General features: G+C 41.2%; 1 protein-coding gene and 1 long non-coding RNA gene across 2 annotated transcripts in view; one reads left to right on the top strand and one right to left on the bottom strand.

Annotated features, from left to right (window-relative positions):
- LOC139386844 (contactin-associated protein-like 2) overlaps positions 1-22,559 on the bottom strand; it is an 87,367-nt gene that overhangs the window by 40,696 nt on the left and 24,112 nt on the right. The window contains exons 3-7 of the mRNA XM_071132695.1: positions 5,587-5,697; positions 5,232-5,425; positions 3,316-3,463; positions 663-866; positions 27-211 (exon numbers count right to left, since the gene is read on the bottom strand). Of these exons, the coding sequence (XP_070988796.1) occupies positions 27-211; positions 663-866; positions 3,316-3,463; positions 5,232-5,425; positions 5,587-5,697 (842 nt within the window). The remainder of the gene's footprint in view (positions 1-26; positions 212-662; positions 867-3,315; positions 3,464-5,231; positions 5,426-5,586; positions 5,698-22,559) is intronic.
- Positions 19,226-21,689, top strand: LOC139387608 (uncharacterized). The gene is made up of 3 exons (XR_011629195.1): positions 19,226-19,264; positions 20,654-20,888; positions 21,396-21,689. It is a non-coding gene; the product is annotated as an uncharacterized lncRNA (long non-coding RNA).

The following is a 22,559-nucleotide window of genomic DNA, read 5'->3' as shown; positions in this document are numbered from 1 at the left end:
CAATACACAATAAAACTGTGGCCTACCTCATAGTCCAGGTCAAGATGATCAAATTCCCCGTTGGTGCGGAAGTGCTGCGTGTGGCGATCCAGGGTAAAGTTGACATTCCGTCGGTAACGCTCGATAATTACGGAGTGCCAATGGTCATCATCCAATAAACTTCCGCTTGTCACGGAGGTGTGCCCGAGGATGGAACCATACTGATTGCTGCCTGAAGTTTACAAGACATAAACAGATTGAATTCAAGAAAATGCTTAAGGCGACATTTTTCCTATAAACAACAGTCTGACATAGTGAGATAACATTTTACAAATGCTAATTTGTGTAGGCTACTGTGATGAATAATTATCTTTCTGACAACAACTATTGCTGAAATCCATCAAATAAAAACTGAAGATGATTAATGCATAAGGGCCAGTCATATTAGCAAATATGCAGGAATTGTATCAAGTTTCATCAACTGCCGTAAGTAATTGCCATAAGAAGCTATATTAACAGTGACTACAGTACACTACAGTAGGTGTTCATCCATATGGCACTCTGTTCCCTATATCTTGCACTATTTTTGACCAGAGCAAAAGTAGAGCACTAAATAAGGAATAGGGTGCCATTTGGGACGCACACAGATATCCCATAGACAGGATCAGATAATGGTCCATTACCCAGGTTGATCATGAGCAGTAGTTTGGATCTCTTCAGCTCCAGGCTGATATAGTCTCCCTGCTGTCCCTCCCCATGCAGGAGCACACCGTTACTGGCCGTGGTTTTAAACTTCAGGGAGATGACATCCTTCAAGATCTTCATCTTCTTCATCTTGAAGCGGTAGGATATCACACCCTGGCCTTCGAAGTTGATCACATCCGCCCCTGAGGTCACCGAACAGTGATAAAGGTTACAGAGCTTAATATCCCCTCTACTGTCCTGTGTCAAGGCTTTTGACATTAAAGGTAATGTGAGTGTTAATGAGAAGAACCCATAGTCCTTTAGAGATCACCTACTGCAATCACAAGCAATGTCAAAAAGGTGAGGCAGCTTATACGGATTTCTCTATTTATAATTGGAGGAAAAGAACAACTGCGGGAGAAATGACTGTCTCTAATACATATAACCATGGCTGCAAAGTAAGCTTGGGCAGTATCCAGATGGTCAGTATGAAGGTATGACATTGTGCCATATCGGGATATCCGGTAATACCGGCACTGAACACAAGCAAGGGGCACTATTTTCAAACACCACTGACTCTGTAATCCGAAGATTAGCATTGCTAACAAGTACATGATAAACTCCCATAGAGAATGCTATCTAAATGCTAATGAGTGCATTGTGAACATTTTATACAGTCTCTGACCTATACAGTCTCTGATGTATTACGACATCCCAGCTCATAAAGTTATACAAGTAACTAAAAAATACTACAGTTTGCTGCAAGCACAAAACAAATATTAGACAGCAAGTCTCTTGATTTAGGAGGGGATTCTCTGCTGTTACCAAGTGAAGCTTGATTTTGGAAGAAGCTAACCCCTTAGTTAGCTCTCGAAAGCTCTAGGCAGCATTCTGACTTCTCCCTAAAAATGTTCAGCCATTAGTTTCGTCTCCGACTAGCTCATGTGTACTACAATCCCAATGCGGTTTTAAAAAGTTTAGAAATTTCAACAATGATCGCTGGCTTTTGAAACATATGGCCTTATCGTTCATCAGTGAGAAAGAATCCTTCAAATAAAAAAAGATACTTACTGTAGCAGTTCTGCACATACAGCCATGGGTGCCTCCATCCGACGAAACTACACTTCAGCTACACTTCCCGAGTTATGCTTACACACAGTTGTTCAGAGCACGCCAGTTAGCAATTAGTACAGGTGACAAGACCTCTTGTCTTCGGTCTGATTTTCGTAAACATGCGCTGTAACATTGACTTATGGTCGCGTGAGAACACTAACTCTAATCCTATCAAGGTGTGTATCAATTTATTTTGGTATTTTTTTATTATTTCTTGCTGATATTTATTAAGATAATGTCCTTATTCTATCTAAACCGTACCGCAAGCGATGCGTGTTAATCTTCAGATTGAGCGTCAGGGCTCTTAACAAAACTCCCCCGAAGAGAAGACGCCTTCGTCCAATGACTCTTATGTGTAATGGAATGGAACTGAGAGTCATATTCAAGGGCTAACCACTTAGCTTAATAGCTACTAAATTAGCAAACCAAATGCACAACTGTAGAGCATAAAGCACATTTTGGACAATTAACTTAATAGTCATAAGATATCTAGCTGGCAAACAGTTTGTTGTGATCTCCATACTGTAACTACCTGGCGCGTGCTGCACAAGAGTGAATGACTCACAAGGCTCCGGTCTCTCATCGTTCTGTACTTGTAAACAAACACCACCTGAGTGGGGACTACCGGTAAGCTTCATTATGAAAAGTTATGTAACAGGTGAAATGAAGAACGCAATCTTCTTTACTTAAAAAAATTGCTACAAATATTAAAATGTATTAAAAATATATACTTAGAAGAAACCGCTTCAACGGTATTGGCGTTATTTAAATACCCCGGTATATAAGCCTACTTCAAATACTTTTCTGTCTGTTGAGATGTGCCAGCCTACGTGTCTTTAGACAGCAGCATGGCATTGTGATATCACCCTGTGGCAACTTTCTCCTTTCAAAGGTGCTTTCATCTCTTTACCCGGTCTGACAGTCGGATACATCTATTTGCTGTTCAATCTTAAGGGCATGGATGCAGTATTCGCAGTAAGGACAAGTGGCCAGGGGGAACTAGACTGTTCAATTACTAGAGCAAACAAGTTTCTCCTGGTCAGTTTTTCCTGTCTATCAGTTTCTACAGTGTGTAATACAGCATAGGATGGACACAATAAAGGGTGGTGTGGCAGGTGAAAGCTTTGAAGAAAGAAATTGATCAGTAAAGCGTGTTTTTCTCTAGTATAAGGTAACAACAGAAACCAGCCAAGGTAAACAGCTGTTCTCCATCTCCTACTCTATCAAAAACCTGTAGCTGTGTGAATGTCGCTGTTGGCACATAGATCAGTAATGTAATTATGTAAACTCAATGAATCTACATTACTGAGCATATTAATACAACCACCTGACAAATATGATATGATACCAAGATAATTAAAACCTTCAGTATTACATATTAATTAAGCCCATATTGGCCAACACCTAATTATTCTCATATTTTCTTCATGTTTTGAATTAAGAGATTCCTTTATGTTCTTCTGTTAAAGGATGTTTGCATATACTCTCTCTTGTACAGTAGAGTGAGATGTGCATGGATGTACAGTACCGTACACTCACAGTAAGAACAGCCATAGACTTCCACTCTCAAGCCGATCCTCCCCTCCTCGCTCCACTCAAGTGGGATGATGCGGACGTAGCGTGTTATGATTGCATGCTGCAGATCATGGCGGACCACACTCTCGCTGTTGGAGTTGCCTGAAAATGCCTTGGAAAGCAAACAGAAACATAACCTTTAGGTTCCACATTTTGAAGCCAATTACTGTTCATGGGGAGCATTTCAGATGGTGTGTGATATTATTAAAAGTTCCTTAATAACAAAATAATAATACAGAATCATAATGTGGACCAGTAAATAATATGCTGTTCATTTGTCTGATGTGAGTTTGATAGGCTATACCAAGGAATTCCTATAGGGGCTTCCCAGCACACTCGTTACAAGCGACTTGAAGCCGAAGCTACATCTCTGTGTGATTTATTTCTATATTTCCCCCTTTCAGGTATGAATGCGATTTAATATATTTGTTAATGTCAGAATGTTAATTAGTCACAGCAAAGATGTTTAAAGCATTACATTTGTTATTTGTATGTTTAGACCACGTCAAAATGAGCCGTTTTGCTAGCTAGCTTGCTAGAAGGATGCTCACTTACACGAGGTGACTTCGTGATCAGAGCGTGCCCAAGAGAGACGAGCACAGCTCCTGTGTGTGTGGTTGGTGAATGGGAACAATGGAACATTTTTCGAAAATGTGAATGTTGTTGTAATCTAAAGCACTAAATATGAATTCACCCATATGTTGCCATGAACATGAATTCATGTTTTTGTTATTAGGAGGAATTTGCATGCTGATAGGAATGAATCCATACAGTATCTAATAAATATAGGAACAGTATATACAAGGATAATCAATGGGGATTATTATAATTTTTTTAACCTTTATTTAACTAGGCAAGTCAGTTAAGAACAAATTCTTATTTTCAATGATGGCCTAGGAACAGTGGGTGCCCCTTGTTCAGGGGCAGAACGACATATTTTTTTTTACCTTGTCAACTCGGGGGTTTGAACTTGCAACCTTGCGGTTACTAGACTATCTAACGCTCTAACCACTAGGCTACCCTGCCGCCCCTGCCGGATAATAAATAGTGGAATACGTGATGCATTTCATTGTCAATTTAAAGAGCGATAATAAAGGATTATTCAAGCCATTGCAATGTATAAATGAGACAATATTGGTTTATTGAACAATTGTAACAGTTATGTAATTTAAAGAGAATATTTTGTGCATTTGTAAAAAATTATATATTGTACCTATGTAAATGGTTAATGATTGTATATGAAAAACACTCATTACAAGTGACTTGAAGCTGAAGCTACATCTCTGTGTGATTTATTTCTATATTTACCCCTTTCAGGGGTATAACAGGTGCACAACCAAAAGGTTTGTAATCCTAAAAAAACGGAAATGAATTACTTCTGGTTCGTTCAGCAATTGCTATGGGGAAAATTAATGGGGAAAGAATAGGGTTTTGGGATAAATGCCCGAAAATAAGGTCTGAGATGAACACAGGCTTAGGAGATATTATATGTTTTGTTCTATGAGGTAATATCAGTCAGTCAACATGACCTTCATTCATTATGAAGTCTTTTATGTGCTTTTTTTATTACATACAGTAAATGCTTAAAGATTTACAAAACGTGACATCAGCTGATGAAGATTATCTCATAGAACAAAATGTATAAAACCTCCTAAGCCTGTGTTCACCACAGACCTTATTTTCGGCATTTATCCAATAACCCTACAACAAAATTTCCCCATAGGATTTGTTCAACAAACCATGACGCTAGTGCCTACAAAAATATGCCATTTCTATTGCTCACTTTAGGCTATAATTATATTAACAAAGTACAAACATTTAGAAATGATTGTTGATTAAGTAGGCATTTCTGATACACGAATGACAACTAACACACTCACCCATATGTTGCCATCTTGCCGATATGGTCTCCAGTTCTTTCCTGTATCACTGTAGAGGAGTCTGTACTGGGTTGTCCAATCAGAGCTGCTGTACCGGCCCTGTGTGGCAATGAAGGTGACTTGCTTCCTGGTGCCCAGGTCCACCTGCAGCCACTGGTAACGGTCAGTGTCCCCCGGAGACCAGCCTCCAGCACCTGGAGATGAGAGAAACAATCAAACCAGCAACCATTAGTATCCTCTGCTTCTACGTGGCAAAACATATGTGAGTGAAGTGAATGAGACTGCAGCTTAAAATAATCATAAGATAAAAATATTGAGATGTTACGCTTTCATTCTGAATTATTTTAGTTAATACCTCCTCTCCTGTTGAGCTTTGCGTATCCAGCCCCATATCCACCAGAGTACACTGAGGAGCTGGTAAAAGCTGTGTGAGAGAGTGGTGTGGCCAACACTTCATCACATTTCCCTGGAGGGCAACACAAAACACAAGATACAGACAATGGAGGAATGAGTCATCGTCCCATAAAATGACACTTCAGCGTGTTTTAACAATGTATTTGATTAAGTTCTTTTCTTCCTTACAATTGTATTTTACATTACTGCTCCTTACCATAGACAGGTTTTTGGAGAGAATAGCACATGTGATGTCTCTTACCATTCACATCCTTTTCTATAGCAGGCCCGTGGTGGTAATGACTGGAAGCAAAGGCCATTCAATATAAGTACAATATGAATACTGGCAAGGCCAATTTCTGTCTGGTTTGGTTATTATTGAACACGTCAATAGCAATACATGAATAGCTTTGAAAAATAAATCAAACGTTCAGCCTGTCATGTTCCTGGTAGACACACTCAATCTTGATGAATAACTTTCCAAAGATCAAATCAAAATCAAATCAAATGTTATTAGTCACATGCGCCGAATACAACAGCTGTAGACATTAAAGTGAAATGCTTACTTACGAGCCCCTAACCAACAATGCAGTTTGAAAAAAATATGGATAAGAAATAACAGTAACAAGTAATTAAAGAGCAGCAGTAAAATAACAATATCGAGACTATATACAGGGGGGTACCAGTACAGAGTCAATGTGTGGGGGGCACCGGTTATTTGAGGTAATATGTTCATGTAGGTAGAGTTATTAAAGTGACTATGCATAGATGATAACAACAGAGAGAAGCAGTGGCGTAAAGGGGGGGGGGGGGGGCAATGGAGTCTTATGGCTTGGGATTAGAAGCTGTTTAGAAGCCTCTTGCACCTGGACTAGACGCTCCGGTACCACTTGCCCTGCGGTAGTAGAGAGAACAGTCTGTGACTAGGGTGGCTGGAGTCTTTGACAATTTTTAAAGGCCTTCCTCTGACACCGCCTGGAATAGAGGTCCTCGATGGCAGGAAGCTTGGCCCCGGTGATTTACTGGGCCGTACACACTACCTTCTGTAATGCCTTGCGGTCGGAGGCCGAGCAGTTGCCATACCAGGCAGTGATGCAACCAGTCAGGATGCTATCGATGGTGCAGCTGTAGAACCTTTTGAGGATCTGAGGACCCATGCCAAATCTTTTCAGTCTCCTGATGGGGAATATGTTTTGTTAAGCCCTCTTCATGACTGACTTGGTGTGCTTGGACCATGTAAGTTTGTTGGAGATGTGGACACCAACTTAAAGCTCTCAACCTGCTCCACTGCAGCCCCATCGATGAGAATGGGCATGTGCTCGGTCCTCCTTTTCCTGCAGTCTACAATCATCTCCTTTGTCTTGATCACGTTGAGGGAGAGGTTGTTGTCCTGGCATCACACGGCCAGGTCTCCGATATAGGCTGTATCGTCGTTGTCGGTGATCAGGCCTACCACTATTGTGTCACCAGGCAAACTTAATGATGGTTTTGGAGTCGTGCCTGGCCGTGGAGTCATGAGTGAACAGGGGGTACAGGAGGAGACTGAGCACGCACCCCCAAGGGCCCCCGTGTTGAGGATTAGCGTGGCGGATATGTTGTTACCTACCCTTACCTCCTGGGGACGGCCTGTCAGGAAGTCCAGGATCCAGTTGCAGAAGGGGATGTTTAGTCTCAGGGTCCTTAGCTTATTGATGAGCTTTGAGGGCACTATGGTGTTGTTCGCTGAGCTGTAGTCAATGAATAGCATTCTCACATAGGTGTTCCTTTTGTCCAGGTGGGAAAGGGCAGTGTGGAGTGCAATAGAGATTGCATCATCTGTGGATCTGTTGGGGCGCTATGCAAATTGGAGTGAGTCTAGGTGTTCTGGGATAATGGTGTTGATGTGAACCATGACCAGCCTTTCGAAGCACTTCATTGCTACAGACGTGAGTGCTACGGGTCGGTAGTCGTTTAGGATGGTCGCTTTAGTGTTCTTGGGCACAGGGACTATGGTGGTCTGCTTAAAACATGTAGGTATTACAGACTCAGTCAGGGACAGGTTGAACTTGTCAATGAAGACACTTGTCAGTTGGTCAGCGCATGCTCACAGTACACATCCTGGTAATCCGTCTGGCCCTGCAGCCTTGTGAATGTTGACCTGTTTAAAGATCTTACTCACATCGGCTGCGGATAGCGTGATCACACAGTCTTCCAGAAGAGCTGGTGTTCCATGCATGTTTCAGTGTTATTTGCCTCGAAGCAAGCATAGAAGTAGTTTAGCTCGTCTGGTAGGCTTGTGTCACTGGGAAGCTCTCAGCTGTGCTTCCCTTTGTAGTCTGTAATGGTTTGCAAGCCCTGCCACATCCGACGAGCATTAGAGCCGGTGTAGTACGATTCGATCTTAGTCCTGTATTGATGCTTTGCCTGTTTGATGGTTTGTCAGAAGGCATAGCTGGATTTCTTATAAGCTTCCAGGTTAGAGTCCCGCTCCCTGAAAGTAGCAGCTCTAGCCTTTAGCTCAGTGTGGATGTTGCCTGTAATCCATGGCTTCTGGTTGGGGTATGTACATAGAGGTCGACCGATTATGAGTTTTCAACGCCGATACCGATACTGATTGTTGGAGGACCAAAAAAGCCGCTACCAACTAATTGGCCGATTTTGAAAAAAATAAAAACATGTATTTGTAATAATGACAATTACAACAATACTGAATTAACACTTATCAATAAAATCAATTTAGCTTCAAGTAGATGGAGAAGTGTTGGAGAAGAACGTAAAAGTGCAATATGTGCTATGTAAGAAAGCTAACGTTTCAGTTCCTTGCTCAGAACATGAGAACATATGAAAGCTGGTGGTTCCTTTTAACATGAGTCTTCAATATTCCCAGGTAAGAAGTTTTAGGTTGTAGTTATTATAGGACTATTTCCCTCTATACCATTTGTATTTCATTAACCTTTGACTATTGGATGTTCTTATTGGCACTTTAGTATTGCCAGTGTAACAGTATAGCTTCCGTCCCTCTCCTCGCTCCTCCCTGGGCTCGAACCAGCAACACAACGACAACAGCCACCACATCGAAGCAGCGTTACCCATGCGGAGCAGGGAAAACAATCACCCCAAGGCTCCGAGCGAGTGAAGTTTGAAATGCTATTAGCGCGCGCTAACTAGCCAGCCATTTCACTTCGATCACACCAGCCTCATCTCGGGAGTTGATAGATTTGAAGTCATAAACAGCGTAATGCTTGACGCACAACGAAGAGCTGCTGGCAAAACACACGAAAGTGCTGTTTGAATGAATGTTTACGCGCCTGCTTCTGCTCAGATACTTAGATATTGTATGCTTGTATGCTCAGTCAGATTTATATGCAACACAGGACACGCTAGATAATATCTAGTAATATCATCAACCATGTGTAGTTAACTAGTGATTTATGATTGATTGTTTTTTTATAAGATAAGTTTAATGCTAGCTAGCAACTTACCTTGGCTTACTGCATTTGCGTAACAGGCAGTCTCCTTGTGGAGTGCAACGAGAGAGAGGCAGGTCGTCATTGCGTTGGACTAGTTAACTGTAAGGTTGCAAGATTGGATTCCCCGAGCTGACAAGGTGAAAATCTGTCTTTCTGCCCCTGAACGAGGCAATTAACCCACCGCTCCTAGGCAGTCATTGAAAATAAGAATGTGTTCTTAACTGACTTGCCTAGTTAAATAAAGATTAAATAAATATATATATTTAATTGGAGCCCAAAAATACAGATTTCCGATTGTTATGAAAACTTGAAATCGGCCCTAATTAATCGCTCATTCCGATTAATCGGTCGACTTCTAGTACATACGGTCACTGTGGGGACGACGTCATCGATGCACTGATTGATGAAGCCAATGACTGATGTCGTGTATTCCTCAATGCCATTGGAGGAATCCCGGAACATATTCCAGTGTATGCTAGCAAAACAGTACTGTAGCTTAGCATCTGCTTCATCTGACCAATTTTTTTATTGACCTAGTCACTGGTGCTTCCTACTTTAATTTTTGCTTGTAAGCAGGAATCAGGAGGATATAATTATGGTCAGATTTGCCAAATGGAGGTCGAGGGAGAGCTTTGTATGCGTCTCTGTGTGTGGGGTAAATGTGGTCAAGTTTTTTTCCCTCTGGTTGCACATTTAACATGCTGATAGAAATTTGGTCAAAGGGATTTAAGTTTCCCTGCATTAAAGTCCCTGGCTACTAGGAGCGCTGCCTCTGGGTGAGCGTTCTCTTGTTTGCTTATGGCAGAATACAGCTCATTCAATACTGTCTGAGTGCCAGCCTTTGACTGTGGTGGTATGTAAACAGCCTTGAAAAATACAGATGAAAACTCTCTAGGTAGGTAGTGTGGTCTATAATTTATCATGAGATACAGTACCTCAGGCGAGCAATAGCTCGAGACTTCCTTAGATACCGTGCACCAGCTGTTATTTACAAAAATACATAGACCGCCGCCCCTCGTCTTACCAAACGCCGCTGTTCTATCCTGCCGGTGCACCGTATAACCAGCCAGCTGTATGTTGATAGTATCGTCATTCAGCCACGTCTCCGTGAAGCATAAGATATTACAGTTTTGAATGTTGGTAGTTTAATCTTCCGCGTAGGTGATCTATTTTATTGTCAAAAGATTGCACGTTTGCTAGCAGAATGGAAGGAAGTGGGGGTTTATTCAATCGTCTATGAATTCTCAGAAGGCAGCCCGCCCTCCGGCCACTTTTTCGCCGCCTCCTCTTCACGCAAATCACAGAGATCTGGGCCTGTTCCCAAGAAAGCAGTATATATCGTTCGTGTCAGCCTCGTTAACCTGTTGAGTGTAGGGGGCAGTATTTAGATTTTTGGGTGAAAAACGTACCCAAATTGAACTGCCAATTTCTTAGGCCCAGAATCTAGAATATGCATATAATTGTCAGATTAGGATAGAAAACACTAAAGTTTCCAAATCTGTCAAAATATTGTCTGTGAGTATAACAACTGATATTGCAGGAGAAAACCTGAGGAAAATTCAACCAGGAAGTGGCCTCTATTTTGAAAGCTCCATGTTCCATTGAATGCCTTGCCTCCATTTAAAGGGATATCAACCAGATTTATTTTCCTATGGCTTCCCCATATTGTGAAGTCTTTAGACATTGTTTCAGGCTTTTATTTTGAAAAAACGAGCGAGAAAGATCACATCGCGTCAGTGTATAGCTAGCTGCGTGTCCCAGCTATTGTGTCTCTCTCTCTCCTATTGACGAAGCTAAAGTCCGGGTTGATATACACTGCTCAAAAAAATAAAGGGAACACTTAAACAACACAATGTAACTCCAAGTCAATCACACTTCTGTGAAATCAAACTGTCCACTTAGGAAGCAACACTGATTGACAATCAATTTCACATGCAAATGGAATAGACAACAGGTGGAAATTATAGGCAATCAGCAAGACAACCCCAATAAAGGAGTGGTTTTGCAGGTGGTGACCACAGACCACTTCTCAGTTCCTATGCTTCCTGGCTGATGTTTTGGTCACTTTTGAATGCTGGCGGTGCTTTCACTCTAGTGGTAGCATGAGACGGAGTCTACAACCCACACAAGTGGCTCAGGTAGTGCAGCTCATCCAGGATGGCACATCAATGCGAGATGTGGCAAGAAGGTTTGCTGTGTCTGTCAGCGTAGTGTCCAGAGCATGGAGGCACTACCAGGAGACGGGCCAGTACATCAGGAGACGTGGAGGAGGCCGTAGGAGGGCAACAACCCAGCAGCAGGACCGCTACCTCCGCCTTTGTGCAAGGAGGAGCAGGAGGAGCACTGCCAGAGCCCTGCAAAATTACCTCCAGCAGGCCACAAATGTGCATGTGTCTGCTCAAACGGTCAGAAACAGACTCCATGAGGGTGGTATGAGGGCCCGACATCCACAGGTGGGGGTTGTGCTTACAGCCCAACACCGTGCAGGACGTTTGGCATTTGCCAGAGAACACCAAGATTGGCAAATTCGCCACTGGCGCCCTGTGCTCTTCACATATGAAAGCAGGTTCACACTGAGCATGTGACAGACGTGACAGTCTGGAGACGCCGTGGAGAACGTTCTGCTGCCTGCAACATCCTCCAGCATGACCGGTTTGGCGGTGGGTCAGTCATGGGGTGGGGTGGCATTTCTTTGGGGGGCCGCACAGCCCTCCATGTGCTCGCCAGAGGTAGCCTGACTGCCATTAGGTACCGAGATGAGATCCTCAGACCCCTTGTGAGACCATATGCTGGTACGGTTGGCCCTGGGTTCCTCCTAATGCAAGACAATGCTAGACCTCATGTGGCTTGAGTGTGTCAGCAGTTCCTGCAAGAGGAAGGCATTGATGCTATGGACTGGCCCGCCCGTTCCCCAGACCTGAATCCAATTGAGCACATCTGGGACATCATGTCTCGCTCCATCCACCAACGCCACATTGCACCACAGACTGTCCAGGAGTTGGTGGATGCTTTAGTCCAGGTCTGGGAGGAGATCCCTCAGGAGACCATCCGCCACCTCATCAGGAGCATGCCCAGGCGTTATAGGGAGGTCATACAGGCACGTGGAGGCCACACACACTACTGAGCCTCATTTTGATATGTTTTAAGGACATTACATAAAAGTTGGATCAGCCTGTAGTGTGGTTTTCCACTTTAATTTTGAGTGTGACTCCAAATCCAGACCTCCATGGGTTGATAAATTTGATTTCCATTAATAATTTGTGTGTGATTTTGTTGTCAGCACATTCAACTATGTAAAGAAAAAAGTATTTAATAAGAATATTTAATTAATTCAGATCTAGGATGTGTTATTTTAGTGTTCCCTTTATTTTTTTGAGCAGTGTATAATCGATTATATATTGAAAAAAACAACCTGAGAATTGAATTTAAAAAAAAGTTTGACATGTTTCTTTGAACATTACGGATACTATTTGGAATTTGTGTCTGCGATGTCGTGACCACTCGAGCCTGTGGATTTCTGAACATAACGTGCCAAACAAATTGAGGTATTTTGGATATAAAAATAATCTTTATGGAATAAAAAGGAACATTTATTGTGTAACTGGGAGTCTCGTGAGTGCAAACATCCGAAGATCATCAAAGGTAAGCAATTTAATTTATTGCTTTTCGTGACCAATCTACTTGGCGGCTAACTGTTTGTAATATTTTGTCTACTGAGAGAGATGTTCTTACATAAATGCTTGGATAGCTTTCGCCGAAAAGCTTTATTGAAATCTGACACACCAGGTGGATTAACAACAAGCTAAGCTGTGTTTTGCTATATTGCACTTGTGAATTCATGAAAATTAAATATTTTTTGTAATTTAATTAGAATTTGGCGCGCTGCAATCCAGCTGATGTTGACGTAAATGATCCCGCTAATGGGATGGGTGCATCAAGAAGGTAAAGGAAAAAAAGGATTCTGCCAGTCTGTGGTGAGTAATTGCAGTCCTCATGTCCAGAAGTTATTTTCAGTCTTAAGAGACAGTAGCGGCAACATTATGTACAAAATAAGTAAACAAATAAGTTAAACAACGCAAATAAAGTGTGCCAAGAAACACAAGGTGACATCATCACACAGCATACATAATCAGAGCGCGCAACAGAACATTGTACTGTCTACACTTGGTTTGTTGTTTATATTAAATATTTTTCATTAAAATGATTTTTGCTGCTAAGGATTCCACGGCGCGGTTATCCTTTACGTCTGGGACTGCAAGTTTGTGTTCCATTTTTTGCGTGGATACCGGGAAGGCTAGCTGGCTGTACTACAGACACCTGTCGTCGTCATGAGAAAGACTCGTTATCTTTTCGTAAAACAACTGTTTGCAGTAAAGAGCCAACCTGGATACTAAGGAGATCCCGAGGGATATCGACGAGTACCAACAGCTTTACGCTATGGGGGAATAACATACTCCCATCATGGAAAGATCCGACTACCTCACAAAATAACTTTAACCCCCCCCCCCCCCCCCCCCAAAAAAAAAGAAATCCAGTTTAATCTACAGACATGGACAATTTACTTACAGTGCCTTGCAAAAGTATTCGGCCCCCTTGAAATTTGCGACCTTTTGCCACATTTCAGGCTTCAAACATAAAGATATAAAACTGTATTTTTTTGTGAAGAATCAACAACAAGTGGGACACAATCATGAAGTGGAACAACATTTATTGGATATTTCAAACTTTTTTAACAAATCAAAAACTGAAAAATTGGGCGTGCAAAACTATTCAGCCCCCTTAAGTTAATACTTTGTAGCGCCACCTTTTGCTGTGATTACAGCTGTAAGTCACGTGGGGTATGTCTCTATCAGTTTTGCACATCGAGAGACTGACATTTTTTCCCCATTCCTCCTTGCAAAACAGCTCGAGCTCAGTGAGGTTGGATGGAGAGCATTTGTGAACAGCAGTTTTCAGTTCTTTCCACAGATTCTCGATTGGATTCAGGTCTGGACTTTGACTTGGCCATTCTAACACCTGGATATGTTTATTTTTGAACCATTCCATTGTAGATTTTGCTTTATGTTTTGGATCATTGTCTTGTTGGAAGACAAATTTTCGTCCCAGTCTCAGGTCTTTTGCAGACTCCATCAGGATTTCTTCCAGAATGGTCCTGTATTTGGCTCCATCCATCTTCCCATCAATTTTAACCATCTTCCCTGTCCCTGCTGAAGAAAAGCAGGCCCAAACCATGATGCTGCCACCACCATGTTCGACAGTGGGGATGGTGTGTTCAGCTGTGTTGCTTTTACGCCAAACATAATGTTTTGCATTGTTGCCAAAAAGTTCAATTTTGGTTTCATCTGACCAGAGCACCTTCTTCCACATGTTTGGTGTGTCTCCCAGGTGGCTTGTGGCAAACTTTAAACGACACTTTTTATGGATATCTTTAAGAAATGGCTTTCTTCTTGCCACTCTTCCATAAAGGCCAGATTTGTGCAATATACGACTGATTGTTGTCCTATGGACAGAGTCTCCCACCTCAGCTGTAGATCTCTGCAGTTCATCCAGAGTGATCATGGGCCTCTTGGCTGAATCTCTGATCAGTCTTGTCCTTGTATGAGCTGAAAGTTTAGAGGGACGGCCAGGTCTTGGTAGATTTGCAGTGGTCTGATACTCCTTCCATTTCAATATTATCGCTTGCACAGTGCTCCTTGGGATGTTTAAAGCTTGGGAAATCTTTTTGTATCCAAATCAGGCTTTAAACTTCTTCACAACAGTATCTCGGACCTGGCTGGTGTGTTCCTTGTTCTTCATGATGCTCTCTGCGCTTTTAACGGACCTCTGAGACTATCACAGTGCAGGTGCATTACACACAGGTGGATTGTATTTATCATCATTAGTCATTTAGGTCAACATTGGATCATTCAGAGATCCTCACTGAACTTCTGGAGAGAGTTTGCTGCACTGAAAGTAAAGGGGCTGAATAATTTTGCACGCCCAATTTTTCAGTTTTTGATTTGTTAAAAAAGTTTGAAATATCCAATAAATGTCGTTCCACTTCATGATTGTGTCCCACTTGTTGTTGATTCTTCACAAAAAAATACAGTTTTATATCTTTATGTTTGAAGCCTGAAATGTGGCAAAAGGTCGCAAAGTTCAAGGAGGCCGAATACTTTCGCAAGGCACTGTATGTTACGTAGAAATCCGAAGAGGGTGGCAAGCAGAGATAGGTGGGATGAGGGAAGCTGAGGGTTGGGATGTGGAATTGTAGACAAGTGGGAGTGGAGTTGCTGTGCGGGAGATGGTCAAAGATAAAAGTTTTAAAAAATCACAATAAAACAGAATTAAAAGTATATTTGAATGACACTGATGGGCAGTGTTTTTACAGCTAATGCCGGGTTGCCTGAGGCTGATGCCGTGCAGGTGTTTGAACCCTTGCATATATACACACACTATCATTCTAATAAACGCATACAAGAACACATATACATGTAATAGTGCCGGAAATGCACACAAAATTATACAATTGGCATTGTTGTTATGATTTTAGTTAGTTGTTGGTGCATTGGGGGTTCTTGGGGGTGGGGGTTCATTCTCTTGGTTGTTGGTGCATTGGGGGTTCTTGGGGGTGGGGGTTCATTCTCTTGGTTGTTGGTGCATTGGGGGTTCTTGGGGGTGGGGGTTCATTCTCTTGGTTGTTGGTGCATTGGGGGTTCTTGGGGGTGGGGGTTCATTCTCTTGGTTGTTGGTGCATTGGGGGTTCTTGGGGGTGGGGGTTCATTCTCTTGGTTGTTGGTGCATTGGGGGTTCTTGGGGGTGGGGGTTCATTCTCTTGGTTGTTGGTGCATTGGGGGTTCTTGGGGGTGGGGAATGGAATTATTTGTATTTTTTATTATTGGGGGGACTGTAGGAGGGAAAGGTTTCACTGCTCCTTTACTAACAAACTATGACATGTAGATTCAGATTTTAGCGATGTGGCTACCTCCCACCAAATTTGTTATAGAGATACTATCTGAATAACTCCGCTGTCTACATTCCTGAGGTTTCCCTAAACAACAAACCAACTGCTTGGTAAATAATGCGAGAAGTGTCAATATATCCAATATCAAATTGACTTGGATAAAAGGCTTTGCGTGATGTAGTGCATACAAATGTACTTTTTCGCTTAATTTTTCATATACCAAATAAAAATACAAATTTCAATGCGTTTCCATTGCATGGAAATTACGCACGGCTGAAATGCGGTCACTCTTACCGATAGTTAAGTCACAAAAACTGTTGCGTTTACAGCAGATGTGTCTGGTTTAGGCGTGTGCGCTCTAGCCAGCAGATACAGTGCGTGTATAGCAGATACAGTGCGGGTATAGCAGATACAGTGCGGGTATAGCAGATACAGTGCGGGTATAGCAGATACAGTGCGGGTATAGCAGATACAGTGCGGGTAGGGTAGTCTACATGATGAGAATATTTTTATTTGTCAAAAGGCAGTCAAACCTCGATCATCAGGTCTCCAGAATAAGACCATCAATATTTATTGGAAAGGAGCATCAATATCGCTGTGCACTTTCACCACCCTGTGAAGTTCATAAGATATTTCATCTGTGGCCTAATAAACTGTATGGTTTCCCGAGTCATAGTGGGAGGACCACACACAATATCATCGCGTGACTCCAAGTTTACTTCGATATGATGGTTATTATATCAATATTTGCACATAGCGGCATTTCCACCACCATTTCTTGTATACTTAATTTGACTGACACAAAAAGATCCCACCATGTCCAACAAACGTGTCGGCATTTATAAAATATATTTATTTAATTCGATATGAGTTTACTCACATAAAAACTGGATGGAAACGTGGTTTATGACACTAGACAAGGACCAATGTGATTGTGGACATCTGAATCACCTACAGTAAGAATGTTGCTGGACCACTGAGTGCCTAAGGAGTTATATTGATTGTTTGTTACTTTCCCTTCATTTGCCTCAATTAACATTTAACAGAAAATTGCCTCCATCAAAGTGTCTGCACAGACTGACAAAGAAGGAATGCTTTTTGTTTGATAGAAATGCAAAAGAACAAACACATAATTTCCTCTTTGTATTTTGACAGGTGGAGATGGAATGTGTAGCCCCTCACAACAGAATAAAGATATCCAGACAACAAACACTTTCTAAGACCCAAGAAACCTAATAATTATTTGTGGATGAAAATGTTGAAACACACTGCCATGTTATAGAAAATACCCCACTGCTTTCCAAGACAGATTTTGTCAACAATGTTTTGAGAGCAGAACTTGAAAGTGGAAGAACTTCATCACAATACTGTAGCTTTGGCATTACGATAGTTTTCTATACACCAGATTAGGTCATACACCGAGTGTTGACTGAGTTTTACTCATCACCTGTGAGCAAATATTGTGCTGTATGCACACCCACCTACACACACACACACACACACACACACACACACACACACACACCCACCTACACACACACACACACACACGTCTTGTATCATGACCGTCTGTTGTAGTGAGATTGTCCCAGATGGTCGAACATACATTAAGTGAACCAGATGAATTCCTTGGCGCATAAAGGCATGGCTTAGATGCTGACAGCTCATTTCTCAGACTGCTGTTCATCTACTGTAGCTGTGGGCTGAGCCCAGATCTCCCCATCTCTGATGTAGACAGTCCAATGTTATTGATTTGGCAACAGAGCCTAAGTGCAGTCTCCTGTGATAGCCTCATTTCTGCTAAGAGCACAACGAAGACCTTCAATATCAGCAGCAGCAAGGCCCACTCTCATCTCATGTCTAGGACTGGCAGTACACATTTTCCTTAAACATAGGGACAATAATTCCAGCAGCCTTGTGGCTATAGTAGCACAAAATTAACAAACATTGAGCTTACATGAAAACAAATTAATTGAGCGCGATGACTACAGGGAAGCTGATGTTTCAAAATGGCCACTGGATATTTTGTACATCAGCTCGTTTTCCTTATTGGTAATTTCTTGTCTAACAGTGCATGAGCTGCTGAGTTTTGTTTTAGTGGAGAATAGGCAGTTTATTCTATTTACATCACATGGAACTAGGCCTATATTGCCATATCTATCTACACAAAACATTAGTAGTAATGTGGTTAATGGTGACTATAGCCACACGCCCACTAGCTATCATCAAGCTACGCCTAAGGCTTATAGTCAGACAACATTTCTTCATTTTATGAAGCAATTTAAAACCGGAAGACTCCTAAATATTCAAGACAATGTTGATGGGGATAGGCTAATGAATTGGGTCCACCATGTAATGCTCCTTTAATTTGTCGATGACCCATGTCTTTTTGCTGCGCCAAGGTCAGTGACAATGGTAGAGTCGCTACAGTAATACACTGAGAAGTGTTAATCAGACCGCTCGCTCGCCCACATAAAAAATACTTCAGTTTACTATAGAATACTATAGTACTTACTATAGGATTCTGTAGTAAACTGTAGTATACTGTAGAATCCCAAACGACACACTGTACTATCCCTTGATCATGGGTAGTACTTACCTTAGAATGTTGTAGTATACTATATAATTCTATACTACCCACTGTAGTATCCCTCGATCGTGTAATGCTTACTATGATATAACTAGTATACTTTAGTATTCACTATAGTGTTTAAATGGACATGACTGTAGAACTGTATAGTGTAGTATTCAATGTAGTGTTTTGAGGACATGACTGTAGTATACAGTAGTATTTACTATAGTGCTTTTCCGTACATTACTAGGATACTGTAGTATTTACTTAAGTGTCTTTGTGGACAACATGCCTAGTATATTGTTGTAACTAGAGGTCGACCGATTAATCGGAATGAGCGATTAATTAGGGCCAATTTCAAGTTTTCATAACAATCGGAAATCGGTATTTTTGTGCGCTGATTTACAAAGAAAACAATATATATATATATATATATATTTTACACCTTTTATTTAATCTTTATTTAACTAGGCAAGTCAGTTAAGAACACATTCTTATTTTCAATGACGGCCTAGGAACGGTGGGTTAACTGCCTCGTTCAGGGGAATCCAATCAGCTCGGGGAATCCTATCTTGCAACCTAACAGTTAACTATTCCAACGCAATAACGACCTGCCTCTCTCTCGTTGCACTCCACAAGGAGACTGACTGCCTGTTACGCAAATGCAGTAAGCCAGGTAAATTGCTAGCTAGCATTAAACTTATCTTATAAAAAACAATCATAATCACTAGTTAACTACACATGGTTGATGATATTACTAGATATTATCTAGCGTGTCCTGTGTTGCATATAAATCTGACTGAGCATACAAGCATACAATATCTAAGTATCTGACTGAGCGGTGGTAGGCAGAAGCAGCCACGTAAACATGAATTCAAACAGCACTTTCGTGAGTTTTGCCAGCAGATCTTCGTTGTGCGTCAAGCATTGCGCTGTTTATGACTTCAAACCTATCAACTCCCGAGATGAGGCTGGTGTGACCGAAGTGAAATGGCTGGCTAGTTAGCGCGCGCTAATAGCATTTCAAACTTCACTCGCTCGGAGCCTTGGGGTGATTGTTTCCCCTGCTCTGCATGGGTAACGCTGCTTCGATGTGGTGGCTGTTGTCGTTGTGTTGCTGGTTCGAGCCCAGGGAGGAGCGAGGAGAGGGACGGAAGCTATACTGTTACACTGGCAATACTAAAGTGCCAATAAGAACATCCAATAGTCAAAGGTTAATGAAATACAAATGGTATAGAGGGAAATAGTCCTATAATAACTGCAACCTAAAACTTCTTACCTGGGAATATTGAAGACTCATGTTAAAAGGAACCACCAGCTTTCATATGTTCTCATGTTCTGAGCAAGGAACTGAAACGTTAGCACATATTGCACTTTTACGTTCTTCTCCAACACTTCGTTTTTGCATTATTTAAACCAAATTGAACATGTTTTATTATCTACTTGAGACTAAATTGAGTTTGATGTATTATATTAAGTTAAAATAAGTGTTAATTCAGTATTGTTGTAATTGTCATTATTACAAATACTTAAAAAATATATATATATATTTTTTTTATATATATTTTTTAATTAAAATCGGCCGAATAATCGGTATCGGCTTTTTTGGTCCTCCAATAATCAGTATCGGCGTTAAAAGGTCATAATCGGTCGACCTCTAGTTGTAACACCTGCCGACTAGGTTTAACTAAAATGGCACAACTACCAGACTATACGAGTTACTGTTTAATGAGGGGAACATCTCAACCAGACCAGAACATAAGACACCGGTTCTTGACAGACCACCTATTGAGTTGGGTCAACAGTTCTAAGCAATACAATGGACCAGACAACACTTTGCTCTACTCAGACAATCATAAATACTTAGGACTTCAAGTCACACATCATTTCATCAAAGAGGATAATTAAAATACTTTGCATATTTATGATTGTATGATTGCCTAGTTAAAAAAGAAGTTGACCTAGCCACTATCTGGGTATGTATTACTGGTTGTCTGGTTATTGTTGATTATTTATACTTGTAAAGCCAAAATGAACTGCCGGTTGGTTTTTAATCTTTGTACAGAATTCCTTGCTCTGTGACATGGATGTGGGGGAGGGCATCGTGGCAGGTGTGCCCTTAACCATCTCTATAGTCACAGGAGGACAGAGGGCACTCTATAAAACTCTATGGCAAGGTATTTATACGGGCATGTTCGAAGGTGCCTCTTTTCAATCCGGGTCCTTCACCCAGACAGAGCTGAGTAGTTGAGCGCGACAAACAACTCTCACAAAGAACAACCAGTACGTGTCATCGAAATGTGAGTACAAGCCTTTCATCTTATAAAAGAGGACTCTCTCGCCATTGTTTGTTTTGTATAGTTGATTTCGGCCACTAATGGCTGCGAAATGCTAACGGCTCAGTCAAACAGTTATTTTCAATTGACTGTTCTCTTTGGTACTTGTAGTGTTAATAGACACATGCTTATAAGTTTTGCACTTTTTGTGCATTGCCTTTTGATATGCTAATTAGGCTTAATTTATGGCTATGCTTGCTACTTTTGTTAGCTTTATATTGTTTGTTATGCTATGCATGTAGCCATTGATTAAATTATCCTGCTACTGTATAACTTCGGCCTAACATGCAGCATGCCACTGCACCTCTTTCTGAAGTTCATTGTTGACTGCTGCTATATTTATGCATAGTTTTCCAAATGTAAATGTTTATTGCATATTGTCAATGATTATTGACATTAATGGACAATTAATTATGTATTTTCATTGCTGTTATGGCATGTTATTTGTACCTAGCTGTTTCTCCTTTTTAGATCAACCATGCTCCATACAAAGACAACCAAGTCTCAAGACCAGTCTCAACTGTCAATCATTCCATGTATCATCTCAGTGCCTGAATCTATAAAGCCTCAAACTGAACTGCATTACTGCCTCCGCCTGCTCTTCAACTGGAGCCCCACAGTAGATGGGCATCACCAGAACTCTCCCCTAAACCTCAATCGTTACAATCTTGTAACTGAAGTATATTGAGTGACCAGATAGGAACCAAAGGTTTTGTCAGTGTTTCCCTCGGAACCCTTATTATGGGAGGACATGCAGGGAATGTATAAAAGCACCCCTTAGTCTGCAAAAACACTACAATAAATACTGCAATATACTAGCAATTTTCACAAAAACAATACTGCAGTATACTAGTCATATCTGCAAAAACACTCAAGTCTGCAGAAACACTACAGTGAATAGTAAATAAATATAGTAATACTACAGTATATAGACAATAGTATAACACTGGAACACAAGTACTGTGTTGTAAAGTATTTGTTACATTTTAAATGCATTGCAGTACAGGACAAGGGTCCAATTCATGCACTTATCAAGAGAACATCCCTACTCCCGCTGATCTGGCGGTGTCACTAAACACATGCTTTGTAAATTGTTGGAGTGTGCCCCTGGCTATCTGTATTACGATTATTTTTTTACTAGAAAATAGTGCTGTCTGGTTTGCTTAATACAAGGAATTTGATATGATTTATACTTTTACATTTGATACTTAAGTATATTTTAGCAATTACATTTACTTTGATACCTAAGTATATTTAAAATCAAATACTTTGACTTGCGTAGTATTTTACTGGGCGACTTACACTTTTAATTGAGTATTTCTTTTATTAAGGTACTGTATCTTTACTTTTACTCATGTATGACAATTGGGTACTTTTTATACCACTGGATAAATCATGGGTTAGATTCAATATGTCACTGTGGAGCTTCTGACTTTCTGGGCCTTATTAGCACAGCCAAAGCCGTGACTGCAGCTGAGCTGTTATTGGAGCATGGCCTCCGCTTAAACTAACGGAATGGCATGTTTTGTCACCTCCAATGTATGTGTTCAATGATATGGATCTATGCAGCGGTACATAGGCTATGTACATTGACCTTGTTCAAAGATTTTCCTGAGTCAAACTAGGTAGCTATTG

Source organism: Oncorhynchus clarkii, chromosome 28 (assembly GCF_045791955.1).
Source record: "Oncorhynchus clarkii lewisi isolate Uvic-CL-2024 chromosome 28, UVic_Ocla_1.0, whole genome shotgun sequence".
NCBI lineage: Eukaryota > Metazoa > Chordata > Actinopteri > Salmoniformes > Salmonidae > Oncorhynchus > Oncorhynchus clarkii.
Note: the sequence above shows the minus strand (reverse complement) of the source record. Positions and strands in the feature narration are given on the sequence as shown.